We start from the raw sequence: 26,521 nt of genomic DNA on the forward strand, positions 1-26,521 counted from the left end.
ATTGGAGGGACCCTCTCCGGGCATAAGCCCTTCCAGAATCCTGATCTCGCCTCCGCTTAAACACCTCCAGGAACAGGGAGCTCACTGCTCAGCCCATTTCAATATGGGCAAATGAGATGGCTGGGAAGCTTCTTTATTCCACACTGACTTCTGTTCTCACTGACCTTCCTCTGCCCACAGGAGCCCCCAGTACAGATCTGACCATCGGACGAGTAGGGCAGTCCCCTCCGGTCCCGAGTGAACCGAGCAGTCCCTGCATGCCAGCCCTGTGCCGAGCACTTATGCAACTATCCTGCTCATTGCTCCCAAACTGCTCCAAGAGCTAGTTCCACTTGCTCCCATTTTACAGACAAGGAAATGCAGACTCATGGGGGTAAAGTCACCCAGCCCAAAAGCAGGGGACCCAGGACCTGAACACGACTGCATGGGCCATAAGCCCCGAGTCCTGAACCTCTGGGTTCCCCTCCACCTTGCCCTACAGCCCTCCAGTGGAAGGCGACACGCACATCTCTGTCCAAACAGCCCGGCTCTGGCCTCCTGCTCCAAAGGTGCTCACGACTAGGCTGTCGGTGAGAGCTAGGGCCACGGGTCTGGGTGAGAAACCTGCCAGTTCCCTGCTTCCATCAAAGCCTGCCATTTGAGTCCAGAACAATCCCAAACACACCACTGGGGGAGTCACCGGGGGCCCCCCATCTGGCCTGGGGCTCCCCTGTGCCTCCAAATCGCAGGCCCTCGACATGAAGCCAGCCCTGGTGAAGCCGACTCTGGTTCCACGCTCCCAGGGAGGCTGTAGTTCAAGGCTCCTGGCTCCAAGCCTTGGCACAGACGGACCCCTCTGCCGGGCACACCCTTCTCATCCTGCAGGGCCAATGTCTGCAATCAGCCCTCCCTCCCCTGCCTGCTGCTCCTGCAGCCGCCTTACCAACGCATCCCCTCTCCTCTCCCTGAGGGCAGGAGGAGCCCAAGAGTTCCACACCGTTGCCAGACCCAGCTCCTGCCCAGCCCTTTCTAGAGGCCCAGCAGAAGCTTGCTGACCTAAGGCCCAACGAATGAATGAGCACATGAGCTCTCAGAGACATGAACCGGTGTCACCCTGGCCCAAGGCTACCCTCCAGTCACATGTCCTCGGTCCGAATTGAGGCTGCAAGTGTCTTTACATCCCAGTGAGCCAGAGCCTGGGTCAGGTTAGCACGAGGTTAGCACGAGGGTGCCGGTAATGTAGTGAGCTCCCCGTCACTGGGAGGTGTGTAGTCTACTGATGGTGGGGTTGTTAGGGAGCCAAGCCCTGGACCGGGCTATTGGCTTGGTGTCCAGTGATGTTGAGAGCCCAAGACTACAGTCTTCATAACAATGCCCAAGAGTTGCCAACACTGGACTCTTGTTTCTGGAGCACGGCCCCCTGTGGGATGGGGTGCTGAGGGCTCTCCTGCCTGGTGCCCCACAGGGCTCTGTCTCACTCTGCACTGTCCACGTGGGGCCTGGAAGTCGGGGGTGCACCACGGGTGAGTTGTGTCCCCCCAGAGGAGAAGTTGAAGCCTCAGCTCCCAGAACCTGAGGATGATATTCCAAATATTCCCTATTTGGACATAGGGTCTTTCTAGAGGTGATGGAGTTAGGTTGAGGTCACTAGGGTGGGCGCTAATCCCCGTATGACTGGGGTTCTTATGAAAAGGGAGGAATTTGCACACAGAACCACACAGGCCTGCAGGGCGGAGGAGGGACAATGCATGGGGAGAAGACAGCCATGTGCCTGGACAACAGCAGGTTGCGTCTACAAGGGCACAGCCAGTCGCTATAGAAGTCTGGAGAGGCCCGGAATGACGCCTTCCTAGCCCCCTCAGCCGGAGCGCGGCCCTGCCCACACCTGGGCCCCAGAACCCAGAGAGACAATCCATTTCTGTGGCTGGAGCCTCCCAGGATGCGGAGCTGGGGTGGAGCCCTCAGGGCAAATTAAGACGGGGAAGCCCCCTGTCCCTCCCCACCCCACCCCTGTTTTGCACGTGAAGAATCCGAGGCTGGGGGAGGGCCACACAGCTGGGGTCACCCCCTCTTTGCTAACGTGGGTTTCTGACCTTGGCCACTACCATCGCGTGGCAACCTGTGCTGCGTGACCTGGGCGGGTGGGGGACGTCCCTGAGCCTCCATGTGGAGTCTGCAAACTGCTCCCACTGTTGGCAGAGCCCGCCCACGGAACGCACAGCTCACAGCCGCTTCCACTCCCAATACCCGCCCCTACGGATTCTGGTCCTCCTGCTCAGACCCCGCCCGCCTGCCTCTGGTGGGGGGGGTAAAGGCCGCCCTCGCTGCCTGAGTCCCATTGGCAGGTTCACCCTGCCCCTCCTCCCCCGTGTCCGCTGCCTCACCTTTCCTGTGGCGCCGTGAGACACATACTTGGCTCCCTCCCGCTGGGCGATCTCCACTTGTTTGCGGGCGATGCAGGGCCTGGCGAGCGAGGTGCCCAGGAGGTAGCGGTCCTCGTACAGTGCGCTGGACTGGATGGCGGGCCAGATGAACTCCTCCACAAACTCTTTGCTGACGTCCTCAATGAACACCTGCAGGAAGAGGCGCCCATGGGAGGAAGGCTTGGCAAGGAGGGGGCCCAGCCAGAAGACAGAGCCCCAGGGGCCTCACTAATGCCTGGCAAGAGGTACCTCCGTTATTCCTTCTGTATCTGTAGTAGACATCATCAATCAATCCTAGCATACAGTGCTATTACTCCCTTCTTGCAGTCATCACAGACATCACTAATCAATCCTGATTTCCATCTAGCTGAAACTCGATACAGTTCTTTTTTTTATTTTGTTTTATTTATTTATTTGACAGGCAGAGAGAGACAGACAACGAGAGAGGGATACAAGTAGGGGGAGTGGGAGAGGGAGAAGCAGGTTTCCCACTGAGCAGGGAGCCCAATGTAGGGCTCCATCCCACAACCCTGGGATCATGACCTGAGCCAAAGGCAGGTGCTTAACAACTGAGCCACCCAGGTGCCCCTGGATGTAATTCTTAAGTCCCTCCCAGCACAGCATTCTGGGCCCCAGATGGAACCTGTTGTCACCTAAGACCTAAAGCAGTCCAGAGTAGATAGTTATCCACAAAAGCTCTAAGCCAGGGATGATTCCGTCCCCCAGGGGAAGTGTCCCTCAGAAACCATCTGGAGATATTTTTGGTTGTCACAGCAGGTGGGCTGAGGGAAAGGGCTTCTGGTGTCTCATGGGTGAAGGCCAGGATGCTACTAAACATCCCATGTTGCTCAGGACAGCCGACCGCACACGCCAAGTTCCAAGATCGAGAAGCCCTAACTTACAGGAATGGCTCTCAAAACGTAGACCTTGGATGTCTCAAGACCCTTTCAGGGAGACGGAGCAAAAAGACTTTTTAGGGGCACCTGGGCGGCTCAGTGGTTTAAAGCCTCTGCCTTTGGCTCAGGTCATGATCCCAGGGTCCTGAGATCGAGCCCCGCATCGGGCTCTCTGCTCAGTGGGGAGCCTACTCTCTCCTCTCTCTCTGCCTGCCTCTCTGCCTGCTTGTGATCTCTGTCAAATAAATAAATAAAATCTTTAAAAAAAAAAAAAGACTTTTTAGAGTGATCGTAAGGTGTTATTTGCCTTTTTCACCAGGTTGACATTCACCCCGAATTCGCAAAAGCAACGATGGCCACTCAAAACACAAATCAAGGCAGAGACACGGTCACTACGTTCCCAAGGCCTCCCGTCCACAGTGAAGATTTCACTTGAGAAGTGTCTTGAAGCCGTAAAAAAAGATGACTTTTGTCAAATCTCAAGCATAGCAGATGAAATACACACAACACTTCTGTTGCATTCCATAGCGAGTTACAAGCTCAACTAGCCACTTCTGTTTTCATAGAACATTGTTTTTACTGGAAAGAATGATAGACACATTACGGACTTTCAGACTTGAGGGTCTGGCCAACAGTTTCACAAAAATGAACAAAACTGAGTACTTGTTGCCAGTGATAAAATTCGGGCTTTCTGGTTAAAATTAGAATTATGGGCAACTTGCCTCTGACAGCTTCCTCATATTTCTGAGTAGTGGTGAGACTGTCAAATGTGATATTTTGATATTTTATCATGAAACACACCAACATTTGGGAGAGCTGCCTAACTCAACGACACAATAGTTTTCTAAAGGACCAAGGCATGATGTCACGCCATCTTGCATGGTGAAAAAAAATCCATCCGCAGGGCAAGATGGACCAGTGGATTTTAATGCATGAAAAATTCATTGTGGAGTTTCTGTTTCCCTGTTGCACTGATCTTTAAGAAACTGCCCCTTGTTGACTTTTGATGCGGTATCCAAGGATATCCCCAACTCTCTGAAAAGGATTTTAAAATATTCCTCTTTTGGGGTGCCAGAGTGGCTCAGCTGGTTGAGTGTCTGACTTTCGGTTTCGACTCAGGTCATGAGATCAGGGTCCTGGGATCGAGCCCCACGTTGGGCTCTGTGCTCAGTGAGGAGTCTGCTTAGGATTCTCTCTCTCCCTCTCCCTCTTCCCCTCCCCCCTACTCATACACCCGTGCTCCCTCTCTCGAAAAATCTTTAAAAAAAATAAAATACTCTCTTCCAGTGTTACATTCATGAGGCCATATTTTTTGCCGACGCAAACCAAAACAACACATCACAAAGTGAATGGCGACAGGGCTACGGGAATCCACCTGTCTTCTGTGAAACCAGACATTAAAGGGGTTTATAAAAATGTAACACAATGCTACTTTTACCAAAAACTCTTGTTTTGGAAATAGTTACTTTTCTGAGGTAAAAATGTAACTTACATTAACCTCTAAGGTGTTTAATATTATTTTTTTAAAATGGGTTAATATTGGGGCGCCTGGGTGGCTCAGTGGGTTAAGCCTCTGCCTTCAGCTCAGGTCATGATCCCAGGGTCCTGGGATCGAGCCCCGCATCGGGCTCTTGGCTCATCAGGGAGCCTGCTTCCCCTCTCTCTCTGCCTACTTGTGATCTCTGTCTGTCAAATAAACAAATAAAATCTTAAAAAAAAATTAAAAAAAGAAAGTATATGGGAGCCCCTGAGGGCACAAGGTTAAGGATTACTGATCTAGGGTAATGTATAGAGGCCAAATCTTTACACGAAAGCCTAGCTCATGTTTGACACTCACGTGTTCTTCCTGCACTTTCTGGGCTCCTGCTTGGACAACTCTTCTCCTCTCTGAGACTCAGGGGACTCTCGACCAAGGAGGGATATCCAGTGTTAGGCATATGGCCAGTGATGGGATGTGGGACTCCTTCATTCATCTTAAGGTACTAATTGAGCTTCTACTATGTTCCAGGCTTCTTTTTGGGTTCCGAGAACCCCACAGAAGTACCCTACAGAGGGAACCAGTTCTGGCCAAGCCGGTGGGCTGATGGCCTTTCACACCACCCGTTAGGTCCCCTGTGAGGGTGCAGGGGACGTCCCCATGGGAGCAGCTCAGACTTTATACTGTGAGTCTATGTGAGAAGGGACCATGTTGGCTCTGTTCACCATCTGGGCTCTGCACCCAGCAGAGGGCCTGCCCGCCCCATGATTAGATGCTGGGTCAATGCACTGAACTCAACTAGAACTTTCTGATTCTGCGGAATGGATGGAAGGATGGACAGAGATAAAAGAGGAATGAGCAGGTAGGTGGATGAAGGACGGATGAAAGAATGGGTGATAGATGAATGGATGGACAGCTGATGGTTGGATGGATGTGCAGATGGATGGATGCATGGATGTATGGACAGATGGAAGGATGGATGGATGAATGATGGTTAGATGGAGGGATGGATGGATGAATGGATGGATGGAAGGATGGATGGATGAATGATGGTTGGATGGATGGATGGATGGATGGATGGATGAATGGATGGATGGAAGGATGGATGGATGAATGATGGTTGGATGGATGGATGGATGGATGGATGGATGAATGGATGGATGGAAGGATGGATGGATGAATGATGGTTGGATGGATGGATGGATGAATGGATGGATGGAAGGATGGATGGATGACGGTTGGGTGGATGGATGGATGGATGACGATTGGGTGGATGGATGGATGAGTGAGTGGATGAGGGATAACAGGGATGGGCAGGTGGATGGATGGATGTGGAAAAGGAAATAGATGAGTGGGTGGGACAAGGAGGTGGTGGGGCAGAGAACAGTGACGAGGGAAGGCAGGGAGATGATGGCGCCCACATGCCCGAAAACAGAAGGAATTGATCTCATACTTCTGGAAGTGAGAGGACCAGCGGGAAGGGGTGCCGACAACAAGGAACTCCGGCACAGCATCGCCACTGCTGCCCCCACATGTCAGAACCCCACTCCCAGCCCTGGATCCTGCCTCCACCTGGTACCTTTTTGGCCCCGAGCTTCAGTGCCTTCTTCCTGGCTTCTTCAAAGTCTTCCTTCTGGCCGATGTTGGCCTGAGAAGCAGAAGCAGAATGGTGGCATCAGCCCAGCGGCACAAAGAAGAGTGGGGGAGAACTGCAGCCCCCCTGGGTAGGTGCTGTCTACAGCACCCCTCAAACGGAGGAACTTTCCATTCGAGGGGCCAAGGTCACTTAGAAGGAGAAAGGCACAGAGCAGGGTCCGGAGAAGCGGGACTGCTTCTGGGAGCTGACATTTGTCCTTCTCTGGACGTGCTGGGGAGCAGTTCCCGTGGGTCGGAGCGCTAGGTGCCTCTGGCCCTGTGTGCACTGGGCTTCCGCTTCCGGGACCCAGAACCTGCTGTCACTGCCTTAAAGGTCTCAGGCTTCCCTTAAGTCCATCTATCTCATCCTGAAAACTCCCCCAAAGCCAGTACCGAGGTCACTGTGTCAGAAAGTGCGCAACCCCCAGGGGACTTCTGCCACCGAGCACAATGACTTGACCATCCCAAGGCATATGGGCAGGTGGGAGGCCGAACTTGCTGTTGGAGTCCAACTTCTATGACAGCCCTCTCTCCAGACACCAGCATGGTTTCCGCTGGCTGCGCTCTGGCCTGCTGCCCAGGTTTCAACCCTGCATTCGGCTCACCAGACTCTGGAATCTTCCCAGAACCCATGTGCATGTGCTTTCTGAGGTCACTCGGCTTTTGAATCTGTTCCGCAGTAGCCGGGCTTCTGAACCACCCCACTGTCCTGTCGTCGGCAAGACCAACACACCCTGGGGTTCTCGCGTGCTCCCAAAGTGGTGACTCTCACTGGCCGGGGGCTGGGAGCGAGGCACTTCCCCTCCTGGGCCTCACTCTCCCCCACCTGAGGGACAAGGGGACTGGGTGCTAGGTGATATTGACTTTAACTGCAAACCAATCATTCCTGGCAAGAGCTGAATTTTTGTCTCTGGAGAGCACCATCTTCCCTTCCTCTAGGAACAGAAACCTCTCTTCTGAGTCCTCTTGCCATAGGAAGGGAGGGGAACAAATCATGTCTCCTGCTCACTGTTGGGACAGGCCCAGGATCCAAGCCCACACAATCAGAACCCTTCATGACACAGCCATGAAATCAACGTGTGGTGGGCAGCAGCTTGGGCAGTGAAAATACCCCTGGGCTCTCCCAGGCTCTCCTTTCCCTGGGAGAGCCAGGCTACAATGACGGGAGCCTTGCCTGCCCTGTGGAGAGGCCAAGAATGAAGCCCAATAGAGGTGGAGACAGATCTGGATATGCACCTGGATCCAGCCTTGCCTGAAGCTGTCACAGCCCAGACTCTGTCACACAAGCCAAAAACTCTTTTTTTCTCTCTCTCTCTCTCTCTCTTTTTTTTTTTTTTTTGCTTTGGTTGATTTCGTTTACATTGGTATGTGTTAGACTTTTAGAATTTGCACTTAGGGGTCCTGAGTACATGGAGGATTCAGCAGCTACCTCTGGTCCAGTTCATTAGAAACAGAGCCAGCATGACCAGGGACGCCTGCTGGACCCAGCACAGGGGAGTGGCATCACACATAACCTGTTATCTGCCTGGGACGCGTCTGCCCCTAGAACTAGGTGGTCTTCAAGGGCACAGCCAGTTCAGCCACTGCAGCGTCCTATAAACTTTGCAGAATTGCTGGGGCTGACAAGGGACTTCTGGAAATGGCGAGTGTGTGCTTTCCATGGCCTTCAGCAGGCCCATGATCCCTTGCAGGCAGGCTGGCCAAGTCACACTGCCAAGCTCTTTCCCACCATTCCCCACTCTGGTCGCCCACAGATTGCTGGCCTCCCCCGTGCTCTGCGGGGCATTCCAGACCTGGGGGACACCGTGGATGTCCGTTTTATGGAGGAAGAAAGGGAGGGAGAACCTACAGTTCAGGGCAGGCTTAGGGAGGGGCCGGGTGAGTGATGGGGAGAAATAGGGAGAAAGACACACTGAGCACCTCCTTACCAGGTAGGCGATGACGTCATAGCCTTGTTCCTTCAGCCACACGAGAATGCAGGAGGTGTCCAGGCCGCCACTGTAGGCCAGAACCACGGAGCCTTTGCTGGACATCTTGTCTGGGGGTGGGGGGGAGGGGTTGAGGAAGGACAGTGACGCAGAGCCAACCTGTCCGGACCCGTCAGCCCCTGCAAATAGCACCCCCCCCCCCGGCCCTTGGCCTTGGGCAGCCTCGTCCTCCAGCATCCTCCAGCATCCCCAGCTCTCACTGGGGGGTTGGGAACAAGATGTTCACCTGTCATCAAGGCCAGCCCAGGAGCTGTTCCTTCCCAAAGCCTCACCTTCTCCACCCTTGGGGAACCGACCCTCCCACTGCACGCACGTGGTCACACACAGGCAAGGGCTGGGGAACACTGACAGCAGCTTGGGGCTGACGGGATGGGGGGGCCGCTGGGGGGGGGCGGTGGGAAGCACGTCTTGGAGCCACTCCCCCACCAGCTGGAGAAAGTACGGGAGGCTGAGCTGTTGGCACCAGGCCAGGATGCCCGGGAGACATGGGTGGGGTGGCCCGGAGAGCACCAGGTGTGGCTCTGACGCCCTCCCGGAGCTCGCTCTGCACCCCCACCATGACCCATGGAGTGGCTGCTGTCAGGGCCCGTGGGGAGACAGAGACTGGGGCTCAGACAGGTGAGCAGGGGCTCCAGGCCCAGAGCACGTGCCAGGGCTCTTCCCAGCATGCAGTGCTGTCTCCCAGCTGCAGGCAGAACGGGATGCTGGGGCGCAGAGCTCCTGCCTCCACGCTTCCCCCAACGGGGGCCCCAGGGAACCCTCCTGCCCTGGGATTTTAGACTCTCTTCAAACGCAAGCACCTCTGGGAGGGAAAACAAGAGACCCTGAGGGACCTGCTGCTCCGGGACGCAGATGCAGACACCGAGCCCCAGAGAAAGAAGGAGACGGGCAGAGGGAGGGCCTTCCTGGAGGTGTAGATCACAGACCTGTCCCTCTGCAGCAGGGACAGGAGTGTCCCGCCCCATCCATCTCCTCGGCTACCCCAGGGCATCAAGGGCTCCTGCCTTCTTGCTTTTGCGGCTGCTGTTCCTTCTTCCCGAAGCCTCTCCCCAAACCCTCGGGCTGTGTTGGGGCCCGCCCTACCTCCCCAGGCACTCTCCCCAGGGCCCTGAGAGCAGATGCTGTTACTGTGCCCTTTCGCTAAAGAGGAAATCGAGGGTCACAGAGGTGGAGTCATGAGCTTGACATCAGATGGTAAGCAGGCAGTGGGACCAGATGTGGAAAGAGTCCATCTGGTCCCAGCGTCCCTGGACATGGCCCAGCCTCCTGCATTACAGGGGGGATGCCCGTGTCTGGTGATGGCGTTGACCCTGGAGTCTGACCAAGGGCAGGGTCCTCATTAGATACTCTTGGGAGAAGCCGTGGACGCCCCTCCACAGACCCATGGAGCCCAGAAGGGGCATCCCACCATGACAATCGCAAAGATGCAGGCTCCCACATACTGAAAACCTCCCCTGTGCCTGGAGGTCCCGAGAGGTGCTGTCCCTGTCACTCAACCCTGCGCAGCAGAGCCTGGACAGAGCCCAACGTGACTAGAACACACGTCCCCTGTGCAGACAGAGCTCACTGGCCCACCCGCCTGCCGGCTCCAGGGCTCACACACCCTGCAGCCCTTTGGACACAGAAGGGAACAGTGAGGTGTGGGGGAGTGCTTTTTCTGATGGATGTTCACAACTTTTGCCTCCAGTGGGCATCCGACCACCTGCCAGGCCCTGGCCCTAGCCACCTGTTTGCTGGTGACTCAGCAGACCCTGACCCGGGGCCAGGAAATGGTGCCCATGGCAACTGCAGCCAGGCAACAGGCCATCATAAATGGAGGGAGGAAGGGAGGGAGGAAGGGAGGCAGGAAGGACCCGGAAAGCACCTTGGATTGGAGATGTGGGTTCCCGGCTTCTGGAATCTGACTTCGCAGCTCCGTGAACCACTCTGCAAAAGTGAAAACTGTTCAGCTGCCTGGCGCAGGAGTCCAGGGGAAGCCAGAGGCCTTGAACCTGGCCTCCCCTGCTGCAGGATTTCCCCTGAGCAGCCCTGTTGATAGGGGAGATGTGCGGAGGCCCAGGAACCACCCGCCCAGCCTCCCGGTCCTGGAAGGTACTGGTGCTCCCAGCCTCCTGTGCTTGAGCCACGGTGCTGGCGGGGGATGGGGGCGGTGGTATCCTGCTGCATGTCTTCCAAACAGCTCCACTCAGGAATAACAGATACAAGAAATTGCATTTACTGAGAATCTCGGATTTAACGCGAAACTGTCACCACGATCGACATAAGGAACCTATCCATCACGGGCTGAGGCCTTCCCTTCGAGTCGTCTCTGTTAGAGGCTCAGGTTAAGGAACTGGGCCGAGGCCTTGCTTGGCGGGTCCTGTGGCAGAACCGGGACTCAAACCCAGAGTGGCTGGGCCCCACGAGCCCCTGCTGGAAGGTACAAGGGCCAGAGAAGGGAATCACAGGGGCACGTGTGGTCTGGGAAGCTCCAGGGGGCCGGGACGCCCTGGCATGGCTGGGGCGGGTTCAAGACAGGGAGAGAGGATGCCGGTCCAAGATTCATCCTGCTCTTAGAGTCTAATCACCTTTATTTTTCTTATTAGCAGCAAAATGGACAAAAGAATGTTTGCTATTTTTTTTGTTTTTCATTTTAATCTGTGATATTAACTTCAAATGTATGAAGTAGAGATAGGGAAGGTCACTCGTGTATGTGACATAGCGATATTTCCATTTACTGTGGATAGATGTTTAAGAATGCCACACACAGGGGCACCTGGGTGGCTCAGTGGGTTAAGCCTCTGCCTTTGGCTCAGGTCACGGTCTCAGGGTCCTGGGATCGAGCCCCACATCGGGCTCTCTGCTCAGCAGGGAGCCTGCTTCCCCCTCTCTCTCTGCCTGTCTCTCTGCCTACTTGTGATCTCTCTCTGTGTGTCAAATAAATAAATAAAAATCTTAAAAAAAAAAAAAAAGAATGCTACACACAAATGTAGACCTTCAGAACAGGCAAAATGTAAGGCAACAGGCTATTTCTCATAATAGCTTTAAAAGACATTTTGGGGGACGCCTGGGTGACTCAGTGGGTTAAGCCGCTGCTTTCGGCTCAGGTCGTGATCCCAGAGTCCTGGGATCAAGTCCCACATCGGGATCCTCGCTCAGCAGGAAGCCTGCTTCTCTCTCCGCCTCTGCCTGCCACTCTGCCTGCTTGTGCGCGCGCTCTCTCTCTCTCTCTGACAAGTAAATAAATAAATAAAATATTTTTAAAAATTAAAAAAAAAAAGAAAAGACGTTTTGGGGGACACCTGAATGGCTCTGCTGGGTAAGTGGCCGGCTCTTGATTTCGGTTCAGGTCAGGATCTCAGGGTCGTGGGATTGAGCCCTACACTGGGTTCCGTGCTCAGTGGGAAGTCTGCTTGAGAGTCTCTCTCCCTCTCCCTCTGACTCTCTTCTCTCTCTTTCTCAAATCAATAAATAATTCTTAAAAAAAAAAAAAAAAAAAAGTAGAAGTCCCTGCCTGCCGTCTCCTAGAGGCACCTGGAGCCAAGAGGGTGGGCATTGGAGTGAGGGAGAGGAAACCCCACGGAGAGAGACAGACCGCCTGTGCCTGCCCCGCTCTGCCTGTGAGCCCTGGTCCCCGGCCCATCCTAGCCCACGTCACCTGACCGCACCCCCCACCCCCACAGCTGTGAGCTCTGCAGCGACAAGGACCATCTCACAGAGCGCGCCTGACTTACGGCTGGTGCTCAGAACGACGCTTTGGATGCCGTGGTCTAGAGGTCAGTTCCTTGCCTCGAAAGAGAAGGTTAGGTAAATCCCCTGAAAGCCTGGAATTCTAGGGGGGCCCTCATGCAGACACTAGTGAGCCTGCCTGCTTGCCAGGCTGGGTGTGTGCACGGGCACCAGGGACCTTGGCCCTGGGGTCCGAGCACAGTGGAAGAATGCACGCAGCTCCCAGGTCAACCCTGATATCCTTCACCAGAAGAGGGACACCCGGGAGGAAGGAAGAAGGTGGCCTCGTCCCGAGATGCCCGCCAGCCCGGCCCGAGTTGCAGAGGCAGGCGGCATTCTCCGTGGCCCCAGCCAGAGCCACCCTGCCACCAGCCGGCGACGGTGTTAGGCCAGCTGCGGCCCTCGCCCTGTTCCGCGGAAACCCTTGTGCTCTAAAATGTCAAAGCAGGAACGAGGACAAGAGAGACACTGTGTTCAGTGCCACACTCGAGGAGGAGACTATTACTACCACATGGGGCTTGGAAAAGGTAAAGCAACTTCCCGGGGCCACAAGGTAGGGGAAGGCAGGGCTGGGACAGAACCCTGGGCTGACTGCAGACCGCCTGTTCGTTGCTGCCCCGTGCCCTATATAGTCGGGACTCTAGGGGACCACAGATCACCTCCCCTTCACGGTCGTCTTCCAGAAAACAAAACCCTCAATGAGCCATCACCAGTCAGTATATTTCTGTGTGTCAGGCCTACAGGCTGGCAAACGCTCTTCCAGAACCCATTCCTGGGATTCTGACTCAGCTGAGCTTGGTTCGTTACATTTTCTTAAGGCCCTAGCCCCACCGAGGCCAGAAGGATTCTCTCGGACTTTGGGGTTTCTCATTCTAGGGCTGCGGCCCCTGACCCTTTGGGGCCCCCTGTTGTGTCTGAAGAGCTAGGCTGCAATTCCACACTCTGACCAGGAGGTGCCGCTGCCGGGTCTCAGCCTGCCCGTAGGCTTGACAGGTTCTGCTCAGCTCTTGCGCAAGTCCCTGATAAGACAGGGGGAGGATTTTCTTCCCAATCGACAGATGAGAAAGTTGAGGCCAAGGGGCTTGCCCTAGGCTAGACGCTGAGCTGTCTCACAGCCGCGGACTCCTGGGGCCTGAGAATCGAATCAGGAGCACTGGCTCCCTCGAGGACAGTGGAACTCCAGCAAACGTCTCCCACCCAGGGTTAAGGGTCATTCAAAGGGTCTGCCTGGGTTGGGAAGGTTGAGTCTCTGGTTCTGGTGAAAAGCCCCTGAGACGGGTGGTGGGGAGCCTAAGAAGATCTCACTAGACTCTGGTAAGAGACACACAAGAGCGTTTGGAGCCCATGGAGGAAAGGAGAGTGCATTCATTTACTTGTCGACTCTCTAAGTCTGGGGAGGGCGCCTGCCACCCGACAGGACATGCCTGGCCTGGAAGGTCAACCCTGCCTCCAGCGCTACAGCAGAGCTCAGACCCTGAGCTGGTTTCTCTCTTTCCACAAGGGTGCCCACAGGCAAGGCACTCACTTCAGGGGCTTTGTGCTCTGCTGAAGGCAGCTGGCTGGCTTGGCTGACTTCCCAGGACCCATGGAGCTAAGATGAAACGGGGCATGGGAAAGTGCTTGCGCAGCAGGTGAGTCTGGGCCTGGCTCCCCTCTGTGAGTCAGGTTCCTGGGGCCCTCAACCAGGGGAAACGGCTACCAGCATGGCCACGTGGCCACAACCCCCCCAAGCAGGCCAGCAGTGGGTGGGGCGCATGTGAGGACTCGGGGCACCTGATCATTCGGAGTGGGGACCTCCCTCCTCTGCCCCACCCGGTGCCTGGCCCAGGCTCCAGGTGCTCTGAGGGCAGCCTTCATCATTCCGTCAACTTGTACTGAGCAGAGCATTCTGCTTCTCAGAACAGTGCACAGGTGGCTCCAACCGGGACAGGTCCCCATCCCGCCCCTGGGCTCCCCTGCCTGGGCTCTGAGAGGCAGATGGAAGAGGGAAGGGAGTTTAGAATGAAGCCACCCCGGGGTCCATCCATCTCCAAAGTTCCCATCCCTTTGCGGCTCTTTCTGTCTCCCTGGTCTTCCTCCCGACCAGAACCTTCAGTAGGAGGGCAGAGAGCTTGTCTCCTGTCCCACATCCCCCATTTATGGCACAAGGGAAGACCGTTCATGAGTGAATGGACGGAGGCTCCGCTCTCAGTATGTCTACAGAGACTGCCCCACAGTCTCTTACTGTTTCCTGAGCTCTGAGCCTGTGCCAGCTCTGACAGGTGGAGAAACTGAGGCTCAGGAAGCTGGCAGCTGACCCAAGACTCCCCTTTGGTGCCTGCCTTCGTGGCTTGGGTCTACTGACTCCAGAATCTGCCGTGTCACCAGCCGTGGGCTGGGAAGGAAGGATCAAAGCCCAGGGTCTATTTGATCCATCCCCGCCGAAAGGACAGGTTTGTTCCTGCCTGCGATGTGCAGCCAGACCGCGATGCTCTGGAGAAGACGGCCCCACTGCGCAGAAAGGAACACTGAGGCGGCCGGGTCACGGGACCTCTTCAGGAGGAGCCCGGGCGGGCTGGGAGAGGAGTTTCCTCTATTTCACAAGGGCTCTCCCTCCCTCCCTGGCGGGGCGCAGCGGCCCCAGATGCCAGAGACAACAGCAACCCGGACGGCGGACGTTTCCTGCGGAGCGGCCCCTCCCACAGCCCCGAGCCCAGCGCGGGCCAGAAACCGGGCACCGTGACCCCGCGCCGCCACCCGCCCCACCCGGCGGAGATCGCTGATCCCTTTCAGAGCCGGAGACTGCCCACCCCTGCCGGGGAGGGAGCGCAGTCACACCCACGACTCCAGCGCCTCGCAGCCCGGAGTCCAGCTGCCCCGAGTAAACTGAGGCTCGGGGCTGTGGGAGGGGCGATACGCCCAAGCCCCGGGAAAGGGGGCCGCGGTGGGGCTGGAACCCCGGGTTCACGCGCAGAAAGAGAGGCGGAGACAGAGACCGCGCGGGGGGTGGCCAGAGAGGTGGCGAGAGAGTGGGGACCCCCCACACCCTCCGGACTCCAAGGTCTCCATCTGGAGCGCTCCGGCAGAAAGGAAGCTGGATTAGAGACGGGCACTCCAGAAAGGACCCCGGCCCGCAAAGGGGACAAATAACCCGACCTGCCGCCCTCGGAGTCCCGGGACACGCGCCCCGGCCCCACCCTCGAGGGCCCCAGGAATCCGGCCGCCCGGCGTCTGAGCCGCGGGAGCCCGGGGCGCCGGCCTCCTTCCCTCCCGTCCAGTGCCAGCCCGGGACGCGCGGCCACTCGGCGCCGCCCTCTGCTCCCGCCCGCGCGGGCGCCCGGAGCGCAGTCCCCTCGGCCTCCTCGGCTCGCTGTCGCCGGGACCCGCGGCGGGGTGTCTCCTAGGCGGGGGGTGGGCGCGGGAGTGTCGTGCCGGGGGCTCCTTACCGTGGCCCGGGCGGCGGCGGCGGCGGCAGGCGGCGGAGCAGGGCCGGTTGCGTCGCGAATCCCAGATTATAAACACCGGGCCGGGGGCAGGGCCGGGGACCGGGGACACGTGGGAGAGCGCGCGCGACAGGCCCCGCCCCCGGCTCCGGCCCCCACCGGGAGCCGCTCTGCGTCCGCGGCCACCTGCGGGTGTGGGCGGGGCCCGGTCGCTCCCTCCCTCCTGGCCCGCCCCTGCCCCTGCCCCTGCCCCTCCCCCTCTCGCCCCCGGGGGGCCACAGCCCCCGCCCCGCTCCCGCGGCCGCAGGTGCTCCGGAGGGCGCTCGCACTGGTCTTCTCGCCCCGGCCCTCGGGCAGACGCCTCCTCCGGACGCGACGTGGCTGGATCTCGCGCCGCTGGCCGGGTGAGCGCGGCCGTCCTGCCAGACACTTGCCACAGCTCCGCGGTGGGAGTGGGAATTAAAGTCCCTTAGATGGGGCACCTGGGTGGCTCAGTCGTTAAGCGGCTGCCTTTGCCTCAGGTCATGATCCCAGGGTCCTGGGATTGAGCCCCGCATCGGGCTCCCTGCTTGGCGGGAAGCCTGCTTCTCCCTCTCCCTCTCCCCCTGCTTGTGTTCCTGCTCTTGCTGCGTCTCTCTCTGTCAAATACATAAACAAAATCTTAAAAAAATTTTTTTAGAAGTCCCTTAGTGCGGTGAGTTTCGTGTCCACTCTTATCCCGTGGTGGCCTTCTGCAGACCTCGAAAGCCCTCCCTTCCCCCCACAGTAGCCCCCGTGAGCGGGAGCCTGGAGGGGGGGCACACTGGAAGGTCGGGGTTTCATCCCTCCGTCCAGGGCTGCTTCTTGGCCGTCTCCCCAGGGGCTGGCAGCTGACCAAACTCCCTGGGGCACCCAGTAAATAGTGAATAGAAGACTGGGCAACTGCTAAGCCATTGGGCAGCAGGGGTTCACAACTGAGGTTCCCAGAAGTGAAGTTTCTGGCTTGCAAAAAGAAACCGGGAGCTGCTACCCCAGCCTGGCCTTGAGAAGGTTCTGCGCGTCAGACGTTGGCCAGCCTGCTTTAGAGGCCCCAAAGCCCCCATCACCGCAACCACAATTGAGCGAAATAGCAGGCAGGCGTCCCATGCCTCCGGCACCCAAACGCCAGAAGTGGCTGAGATGACAAGGAGCCCCTTATGAGCTGGGTGGGGCCGGTGACCTGAGGCACCTTCCTGCCGGGAGGCGGGCGGCAGCTGGCCCCCTTAGCCCCTCCCCGAGCCGCTGGCCTTCCACACTAGCAGGAAGCAAGTGTGTAAGAGCCAAAAACGCACACCTGCGGCGGGTCGTGCTGCCGTGGGCAGTTTCCTTCCCCAGCGGAGGCGGGGAAGAGAGGGAGCATTTCCACAGTCCTCTCTGTCTCCATCCTATGACTCTGTGCTGGGTCTTTGAGATGCCCTTTGAGAAAGTTGGGGACAGTGTGGGTGCATGGGGGGGCACCTCCTTGGAGTTATTACAGAGGAAGTAGGGAGGGAAACTGAGGCAGTGAGGCCTGGCGCTCCCCCGAACTCCCTAAAGCCAGAGAGAAGCCCCATGACCCAGACCTTAGAAAGAGGGTAGGGTGAGGAACGAGCCCCTGCCAGTCTAGGATGGATGGGTGGGGGGCAGGGAGGGCAGGAGAGGAAGTAAGGTCATCTGTGTCGATCTGGGACGCAACTACACCCTTGTGGTTCTCACCAAGCACTGTTTCATCTCCCTGCCTTCGCTTGCTTTTCACGACCACCCTGTATGAAATCCCTGTGACCGCTATCCCCATTTTACAGATGGGAACCTGCAACATAGAGAGAGGGTGTGTCTTCCCCAAGGTCACACAGCATGTTAGTGGCAGAGTGTGATTGCCCAGTGTCTGAAGCTCTGGCCCAACCCTGTTTTAGCTCAGGCTTGAGTTGAACTGATAGAGGCACCAGGGTCTCAGTCCCAGGGTCACAGGCTGTGGGGACCTTTACTCTGTGCTGCAGAAATGACTCCAGTCCAGAGGACTGTCCCTTTCTTTTTTTCTTTTTTCTTTTTTTTTTTTTAATTTATTTGACAGACAGAGATCACAAGTAGGCAGAGAGGTAGGCAGACAGAGAGAAAGGAGGAAGCAGGCTCCCTGCTAAGCAGAGAACCCAATGTGGGGCTTGATCCCAGGACCCTGAGACCATGACCTGAGCCGAAGGCAGAGGCTTTAACCCACTGAGCCACCCAGGCGCCCCTACTGAGTTTTTTTTTTTTAAAGTTTCAGAGATACATTTTAACATATTGATGAATTAAAGCATTTTTAAGAAAGACTTTGATGATCTGTCTTCACTCTTAGCGTCAAATCCAGAGCCTGTACTTCCTCTTCGGCCCTCACCCTCCACACCCCACTCGCCCCTGGCCTGCTTGTGCTTTCTTCAGCGTGTCAAGCTCCTTGCTGCCGTATGGTCTCTGCACTTACGGTTCCTTGGCGATGCCTCTCTGACCCCTCCCTTCCTCCCACCAGATCCGTCCCTTGCAGGTGCTATCCATCCTGCTGACACACAGTAGGTGCCTGGAGTTTCAGGAAAGGAGGGTGCAACATTCTTCCTCTCCCCCCGCTGCCGTCATCCCCTCTCACCTGTAGCGCTGGACACCTGTCTTTCCGGCTACGCTCACCGCCCCCATCCCCCCCCTCCCCAGTCCACCCCGCACACTGCAGCCAGGGCGGTTTTCCAGAGGGTGGGCTCCGATTCTTGTGGCCACTTGTCTGAACATAGATACAGCCTGAGAGCGTCTAACCAAGGAGCAGGACTCTCTTGTCTGCCTTCTCTCCTCTGCCACTGGAGGGCTCTGCGCCTGCTAGTGACAAAGGGGCGCGGGAATGTAGAGACCCTAAGCATGTCACCCCGCGACCATCTCGTGGTTGGCACCAGATACCACTTTGCTGCTGCCCAGACCTGGACACTGGCTCCAGGAACAAGAGTGTCCTCTAGGCCGGACCCCAGGTGGCCTGTCTCTGCCCAGAGGGAACACAGAGTCCAGTTGTTGGGTTCTTGGAAAAACTACATCAGGGAGTTTAATAAGTGACCTGCAGGGCTGTTTACGAACAGTGATAGTTCGGGACAGCCTCAGCCTCAGCCTGGAGCTAGGGCGCTGGGTCGTCGGGTGGCCCCTTGGCCAGTGATTGCCTGCCGGCAGCTGGAAAAGCAGAAGTGGAAAGCACTGCCTTGGAGCCCGCTCCCCTGGCAGCTCCCGAGGGAGGCTCCTCTTCCCCTCTGGGACCATCCCTGGGGATGTGGGCAGGGGTGGGTGGAATCAGGGGCGGGTGGGCGGCACAAGGTCGGGAATCACAGTCTGGGTTCCAGGCCAAGTCTGCCTCCGGCTCGGCAAGACAGGGAGCAATCAGTCCTTTCCACCAGCCAGCCTCAAATAGAAACTTAGAAGGTGGGGGAGAAAGGAGGCAGAACTGAATGGACCCTCCCTTGGCAGCTCCTCAGGTCTTGAATTGCCATAGTCCCTCCTCTTCATCGGGCTCCTGGCTCTCCCCCTCCTCCCCCTCCTCCTTTCTTGGGGGAGGGGAGGCAGGGGACCCTGCGGGCTAATGCCCCTGGGCTCTGGAGTCAGAAGACCTGGGTTGAGTTCTTCTTCTCCCCTTCAGGCTGTGTGAGCTTGAACAGGTGTCTCCCCTTCTCTGAGCCCCCATTCCTTCATCTTTGCAACGGGCATACTCTTCCTTGCCTCTGGATCTCCTCGGAGAAATAAAATTCATAAACAGACAGTTTACGAATATGAAGGGTGAAGGGGAGACTGGGAGGCAGGAGACAGCAGGGGTGAGAGAGAGCACCTCCCTCCACTGGTCTCACCTCTGCAGCGCCTCACCCTGGGACTGACCTTTTCATGGGCTCCATAAAAAAATTAACAGCCCAGCAAATGGCAGGGCTCAGTTGTGACTTTTGGCCCCTAGGATTGCACAAAGAGGGGCATTTAGCCCAAGGACGGTCTTCATAGGTGGGTGCTGGATAAATGGGTGTGGGGGGAGGGCTTGAAGGACCCCAGCCCCTCCACCTAGTGTGAAATCCCACCATTAGTGACATCTGCGGCTTAGTTACATCAGGGGCAGCAAACTACAGTCCCCACCAGTTTTTATGAAGCCTGCAAGCTAAGAAGGATGTTTGCATTTGTAAATGGTTGGGAAAAAAAAATCAAAGGGAGACTATTTCGTGGCATGTGACAATTGTATGCACTTCAAACGTAAGTGCCCACGAATAGTTTCATTGGAACACAGCCACGTTTCCTCACTCGTGTGCTGCCCGTGGCTTTCTAGTGTTGCAACGGTGAGGGGAGTGGTTTCAACAGAGACTGTTCTGCAAAGCCCAGAGCACTCCCTATTCGGCCCTTTAAGGAAAAAGTGTGCAGGTCCCTGGTTTCAACAAAAGCAAGACCAAAAATTAGCTTTGAAAGTGGAAGCGCCCTGGGAAGATTCTGGAGGGGCTGTTGGGTGGAAGTCAGGAGTCTCAGTCTAACCATGAACCTACCGTTCGGTCACCTATCCAGCCAGTGGCTGGGTCATGTCCCCTCTCCAAGCCTCGTTTTCTCTGTCAAATGACACAACAATTTAATGCAGCAACGTTTAATCCGGCATTGCTGGACGCCTCCGTTTCCACAGTCTGATTGTCTCCCACCCCTTAATGAGGAGTAACCCAGACAGCTTTCCTCCGTGCCCAGCCGAGAGCTTGAGGATACACAGGCGGATGGGACAGTGCCACACTGAGCAAGGGGAACAAGGAGGAAGAAAGGGTTTCTCCTCTTCAAAACCATGCGCAAGAGAGCCTCTTTCTGTCACAGGCCATGGCCAGGGGCAGCTGGCGACAGGGGGTCACTGAGGCAAGGGCTGCAGCCAGCCCAGGGCAGGGTCCGGGTGGGGGGTTGTGGGAAGACGAGCAGCACACTCCCCTTCTGCCGGGACTCTGGAGGCTCAGATGCTGTCCCAGCGCACTGGAGACCGACCAATACACACAGAGATGTTCTAATCCTGTCCCTTCCCGGCTCATTCCATCAAAGCCAAAGTCCCCTCCACAGCCCAGAGGCCCCCAGGATCCCACCCAACATCCTTATCTTTCTGATCACAGCTCCCTCTTCCTTCCCCCAACCCAGGGCAAATCCAGCCTCCCCACCCTCTTGCAGGATGTCCAAAGGAGACCAGTTTCCAGCCTGAGACCCACGGCTGCTGGACCAGAAGGTTGGTGGCCACCGCCCACCCTGACCCTCCCCCACAGCCAAAGCCTGTCCTTACCCAAGCAAAATAACTGGACGACGAGATCGAGTTGGTTAAAACATTTTTACATTATACGGACACACGGGCTCAGGGGGACAGTGCCTTCTGTGGGCGGAGGACAGCCGCTGCGGCCCTCCGGGGGTCTGTCCCTCCCCCTTGGGCCCCCTGGTGTGCTGTGTCCCAGCCAGGTCTCCCCGGGGCTTGGAGGAGTGGGTCAGACAAGCAGGCTTCCCTCCAGTCCAGCCCTCTGAGCTCCACCTCCGCGAGGGTAAGGGGAGTGGGGTTCGCGCGATCCCGGGGTCAAGGTTACATCCTCCCCTTTGCAGAGCGGCGGGTACTGTTTGCCGAAAGGCCCGATGACGCACGGGGGTGGGAGATGACGTCGCTTGCCACAGCCCGGTGGCGGCCAGGGCAAGGGCCACCTGGGCGGTGGGGGCTGGGCCTGCTCCTCCCTGTCCCCCATCCTCGGAGGTCACTGGTCCAAAAGCTGCTGCCGGCGACCACGCCCCTCAGTAGGGATAAGGGGACACCGCGATGAGCAGGACGAAGACGCTCTGGTGGCGCGGCGCCGCGGCGCGCACGGTCAGCCGGTAGAGGCCGGCGCGGGTGAGCGCGCGGCGGGTGTAGACGGCGCCCTGGCCGGCGCGCAGCGGGCGCAGTGCGAAGGGGCTGCGCGGGTCGGGCTCGAGCACGCTGAGCTGCGTGCGGTTGGCGGGGACGCCGGCCTCGGAGAAGGCGGCGAGGCGGGCCACGTCGTGGTGGGCGCGCACGCCCAGGGGCAGCGGCAGCAGCTTGTACAGCAGCGTGGAGGGGCCGCCCGCGCTGCAGTCCTGCGAGCAGCGCCGGAAACACGTCCTGCGGGCGGGACACACGGACCGACTCCGGTGGCAGCCGGTATAAACCGGCCCCCAGCCCCGAGCGCTGCAGTCCTGGCACCCGCTGCCCGTCCCCTCGCCCCCAGTGCCTTCTCTACAAGCACTACTGTTAGCCCACGTTGGAGATCAGCAAACTGAGGCCCAAAGAATCTGGAGACGTGCCCGTTCCCGTGGGAAGCGGGTCTCATAATCCCATCGGACTTTCCCAGCTCACGCCCCCAGGGCAGCCCGGTGGACAATACAATTTAGAACCCTCCAGGCTGGCAGGGCACCCCAGAGCTGAGTCACCTGCTCTGGGTTTGCAGGGGGAGGAGGACTCAAAGACACCTGCCTAGCCCTTCCAGGGCATTCACGCCCCTGTGGGGCCCCCAGTCTAGGCCTCCCAATAGGTAGAGTCCACGGCAAGTCACCTTCCCTAACTGCTGCTGCTACAGTCTGTGTCTGCCAAGGTCCCCATGCCCGTGTGCCTTTACCAGTATGTGTAGCCGCAGCAGTGAGTGGTGTGAAGGAGGTGTGTTCTGTGCTTGTGTGCCAGTGTGTCGGGGTCCTGGGGTTGGGGGGGGGTTACGTGTGTGTGTGTCCCTATGTCTAGGGTTTTCTGTGTGTAGCCGTGTGTGTGTCGCATGAAGGTCTCCAGGTCCCCCTGGCCTCTGACCTCTCCCTGCCCCCAGGTCCTTATGCTCCAGCCGCAGGATCATTGTGCTAAACGCTGGTGCCCAGATGAACTTGCACCCTGAGGGGCTGCAGGAGGGGCTCTTCATGAGGCCACCCTGCCCTGTGGGCTCAGACAGGAATTCAGGCAGATTTGCGCCCCCCCCCCCCCCCCAGCAGGGCCCCTGCCTGAGACACGGCCCTTCTGGAGGAAGGATCCAGCCGTCCAGGAGCCGGAACATAAGCGCCCAACTCCAGGCAGGCCGTGTGCCCCGATTTACCCCCAGCCAGCTCAGCCCTTACCCTGGGCTGGAGCCTTGCCGGTAGGTGGCCGGACACGGCGTGTCCACACACTGGTAGCTGCCACGGGTGTTAAAGCACATCTGGCTGGGCCCACACTCGATGCCGTCCTCCTCACACTCGTTGATGTCTGGCAGGGGGTGGGGGGGAGGTTGGCAAAGAGATGGGGAATAAAAAGGTGTGACTTAGTGGAAGGGCCCGGGGGCAGGAACCACGGAAGGTGTGGGGCAGGGAGAGGCAGGACAGAAATGCCTTCAGAGGAGCAGCGAGGCGGGCAGCCCCTCTCCCCTCTGACCCAGCCACCTTGATCTGGGACAGTCCAGCTGGCAGGCCCTGAGCCCCTCCCCAATCTCCCCAGGTGGGCACCCTGGGGACCCCTGGAGCCTCGGGCTGGGCTGCAGGGTCTGGAAGAGATTGGGGCCCCCCCTCGGACCCAGAGTGCTGACAGCCCGTGACCCTTGTCTGTCCCTGGAGAGCGCCTTGGCTGGGGAGTTAGGGGACCGGCAGTGGCTGCCTCCCTGGAATGCTGTCTCTGTGCCTGCCCTCCCAGGTCTCATCCAGCCACTACAGAGAGGACCGCGTTCGCCCCATTTCACCAGGAGGTGGAGGCTCAGAGAGGTGAAGTGAGCTGCCCAGGGACACACAGCGGCGCTGCGATCTGCCTCCAGGGCTGCTTCCGGAGCCTGCTCACCCCGCCTCTTAGTTCCCGCCTCGGAATGTGGCTTCCAGCCAGGCTGTGGGCCCCTGGGGTGCTCTGAGCTCCTCTCCCTGCCCCGCCCTAATGTGTGATGGTTTAGAAGCAGCAGGAGACAGCCTCCCCTTCCCAGGAAGCCCCGTCCTGGGCCGCCCAGAACTGGCAGGGGCACTGCTCACCCTGGCAGTTTTTCCCGCTGGGAAGGAGGCGGTAGCCAGCGGGGCAGAGGCATTGGTAGCTGCCCTCGGTGTTTCGGCAGGCGTGCTGGCACAGGCTCCTCACCCGGCACTCATCCAGGTCTGGCCCAGGCCGGGGCAGGTGGGGGGGGGGTGGCGATGGTGGCAGAGACACACACTGAGTCATTGGAGGCTGTGGCCCTCCGCCCCGTCCACCCCTTGTTCCCGGAGGCTTGGGGGTGGGGACGCGGCGGGGGCGGGTGGAGACACTGCCCTCCACACCACCCTCCCCTTGGCTTCTGCCGCCCAGCACCAGCCTCCCGGGGGGCCTGGGGACCGTCCCCACCTCCCCCCCCCCCGGTCCCTTTTCACTGTCTCCTGTGGACCTGCAACGGCCTCCTTCCTGCCTGCAAACCTCCCTCCCTGACTGCTTCACCTCTGCACACCAGAAGGAGTTGTTTCTCAAAAGTGGGTCAAGTGTCCAGAAGTCAAGTGTTTGGGAGAATCCTCTGTCCCCCTCCTGGAAGCCCACTGCCCATCTGTCCGCCTGCGCCGCCCACCCCGCTTGCCCTGAGTCCCAGGGTTTTGAACACGGGGTGTGGTGCCCACAAACCCAGCCCCGGAGCCCGTGCTAACCCGGCGGGTGTGTCCCCAGCGGGATGGCTGGGGCCTGGCCTTACCTGTGCAGACCCCGTTCTGCCGGATGAAGCCAGTGGGGCACCAGGCTCGACCCACACTGCTTGGGGCCCCGGAGCCCCGCCGGAGGGAGACCCAGGCGTGGGAGGAGCCCCTGGGGAGGGGGGCACGGGGCCGCAGCCAGGGCCCTAAGGGGCCCCGGTGGCTGAGAGTGGTCACGTTTTGGTTGCTGCGCTCTAGCGGGACGCAGGTCTTGCCATCACGGAGAAGGGTGTGACCCGGGGGGCACAGGCAACGGTAGCCGCCCTGGAGGTTTTGGCACTGGAAGGCACAGGTCTGGGGCAGCTGCAGGCACTCGTTGATATCTGCAAAGGAACAAGGCCAGGCAGGGGGCCAGACGTGGCTCAGAGGGCTTGCCACGGCCACTCCACCTGACTGTGGCCATCTTCCTGGGCTCCAGCCTTCCCCAGAATCCGGCGGCCTCCCCCCACTGCACACAGGCCTGCCCACGAGCCTCTCTTCTCCTGCACGGCCTCTGCCTCTGCTGCTCAAGGAGGCCCCAACGTCCCCCAGCTCTGGGCCTCCTCCCAGGTTCCCTGGTACTTCAGCCTCCTGGGGAGGCCCATTCTCCCTGCTCAGCCTCTCGGGGACCCACCCACTTCTGCCCACCCTCCCCCTCTTCCTGGGCTCCCAGGGAAGGGGACCTTGGCTCCCAGCAGATCCAGGCACATGGAGCGGGGGAAACGCGTCATCAATGTTAGCTATTGTTTTGGTCCCAGAACTCAACGACACCCTTGTCAGAGACGCTGCTGGCCTACGCACCAGGGGGTTCTGACCCAGGCCCCAACGAGGGGCTGAGTGGCCCCGTACCTAAGCAGGGCAGGCCGGGGCTCTGGGTCCGGTACCCCCGGGGACAGCTGCAGTCGTGCCCGCCGGGGGTGTTCTCACAGATCTGGTTGAAGTGACACTCATCCGACTGTTCCAGACACTCGTCCACATCTGGGGAGGCAGGGGTGTGGATGGAGGTGGGGCCGAGCCTCTCCCCCTGCCCACAGCGGGCACGGCGCCGCTCTCCACCTCTGGGCCTCCTCCCTGTCCCTTCCTTCCACTTCTGTGCAGAAGGCCAGTGTTTGCAACCACCTGCCTCAATTAGGCCAGCTTTGGCGAGTAAGAAGGTTCTCGGGTCCAAAAAGAAAGCAGGGGCTTAAAAGGTGGGCTTTGGAGACAGAGTCCCGGGTTTGGGCTGAGCTCTGCCGTGTCTCTGGGTCCTTGAGCAAGGGACCCACCCCCCACCCTTGGTTTTCTGATCTGTGAGGGGGTCAGGACGGGACCTTTCAGGAAAACCCTGCATCACGCACGAGAAGGTGGTAGGAGCCTGGTTCCGGGAAAGAGCTCCCGAAAAACAAGGAAGCAAGGGTGGGAGGTAAGCAAGAGACAGAAACGCCTGGGGTCACTTCCTCTTCTGAGTTCCAGGTCCCCCTGCCCTTTGCCCCTGCACTAGGTGGTCCTATCCTCAGAGCCCGAGGACCTGAGATCAGAAAGCTCTAGAACGCTGGGGCAGGAAGTTCACCCATCCAGGGCCGAATCTTAAAGGCTAAATGCAGCCGATTCCTAGTGGCCGCTGGAGAAGCTGTGTTGAGAAGGATTCAGAGGCCGTCTTGGCGCCGGGAGGGGACCTTGGGGAAGGGGCAGCAGACACGATGTATTTGCCATCCCTGACCTGGCCAGCTGCAGCTTTCTCCCCGGCCTCACTGCTCCTTCTGCCAAGAGAGTTCTGCTTTCCCCAGAGGCCCAGAGGCCCAGTGGCACACAGCACGTTCTCTACTGAAGCCTGGTTCTCTACTGGACCACTGGAGTCTGGACAGCCCCCCATCCTGCCCCTGTCACCTTCACAGCCGGCCCCGTGCGGGGCCACCCGGAAGCCAGGCCTGCAGTCGGGGAGGCAGTGGTAGGATCCAAAGAGGTTCACGCAGCGCTGTCCCTCCTGGCAAAGGTGGGCATCCCAGGCACACTCATCCACATCTAGGGGGCAAACGGGGGCTACGTGAACACATGTCCCTCGGCCCACTCTGGCCTAGGAGCCCCTGGCAAGAAGGCCCAGCCCCTGCTGCTAGCTCTTTCCGTCATCTCGCCCTTCCCCCAGAAACACAGAGCACAACCCTAGGGACCCATGGGCCTGGCTCTGGGGGTCCCCTGACATGGGGTTGCAGACAATGCCTCGTGGGCACATGGCTCAAAGCACAGTGGAGACTTGGCAGGGCCAGGCCTCACTGGGGGGTGCAGAGGCACGCCGCTGGGGAGGGTCAGCCTCTGAACAGCGTCCTAGGGTCGGATTTGCTGTCCAGAAACCTTGTGATGGGGCCAAACAGAGCAAGTGGGGTAGATGGCTGTCCACCCACTTCCTACCCCA

The 26,521-nt window shown here is 58.6% G+C and overlaps 3 protein-coding genes across 4 annotated transcripts in view; 1 reads left to right on the top strand and 2 right to left on the bottom strand.

Annotated features, from left to right (window-relative positions):
- Positions 1-15,609, bottom strand: part of ASS1 (argininosuccinate synthase 1) — a 52,928-nt gene extending 37,319 nt beyond the window's left edge. Inside the window, exons 1-5 of the mRNA XM_046021964.1 lie at positions 15,532-15,609; positions 10,263-10,324; positions 8,339-8,448; positions 6,355-6,423; positions 2,364-2,552 (exon numbers count right to left, since the gene is read on the bottom strand). Of these exons, the coding sequence (XP_045877920.1) occupies positions 2,364-2,552; positions 6,355-6,423; positions 8,339-8,443 (363 nt within the window). The 5' untranslated portion in view covers positions 8,444-8,448; positions 10,263-10,324; positions 15,532-15,609. The remainder of the gene's footprint in view (positions 1-2,363; positions 2,553-6,354; positions 6,424-8,338; positions 8,449-10,262; positions 10,325-15,531) is intronic.
- LOC123953126 (translation initiation factor IF-2-like) lies at positions 8,884-15,936 on the top strand. The gene is made up of 5 exons (XM_046023093.1): positions 8,884-9,016; positions 10,409-10,489; positions 14,721-14,966; positions 15,364-15,720; positions 15,836-15,936. The coding sequence occupies exons 1-5, from the start codon at positions 8,884-8,886 to the stop codon at positions 15,934-15,936; spliced, it is 918 nt and encodes a 305-aa protein (XP_045879049.1).
- A 4,901-nt stretch (positions 15,937-20,837) lies between these two features.
- Positions 20,838-26,521, bottom strand: part of HMCN2 (hemicentin 2) — a 145,774-nt gene continuing 140,090 nt past the window's right edge. For both annotated transcript variants that reach the window (XM_046023022.1, XM_046023021.1), the window contains 6 exons: positions 25,999-26,133; positions 24,982-25,110; positions 24,156-24,476; positions 23,479-23,598; positions 22,609-22,735; positions 20,838-21,634 (listed from right to left, as the gene is read on the bottom strand). In XM_046023022.1, coding sequence (XP_045878978.1) covers positions 21,289-21,634; positions 22,609-22,735; positions 23,479-23,598; positions 24,156-24,476; positions 24,982-25,110; positions 25,999-26,133 — 1,178 coding nt within the window. In that variant the 3' untranslated portion in view covers positions 20,838-21,288. The remainder of the gene's footprint in view (positions 21,635-22,608; positions 22,736-23,478; positions 23,599-24,155; positions 24,477-24,981; positions 25,111-25,998; positions 26,134-26,521) is intronic.

This window comes from Meles meles, chromosome 11, assembly GCF_922984935.1.
Source record: "Meles meles chromosome 11, mMelMel3.1 paternal haplotype, whole genome shotgun sequence".
Taxonomy (NCBI): Eukaryota; Metazoa; Chordata; class Mammalia; order Carnivora; family Mustelidae; genus Meles; species Meles meles.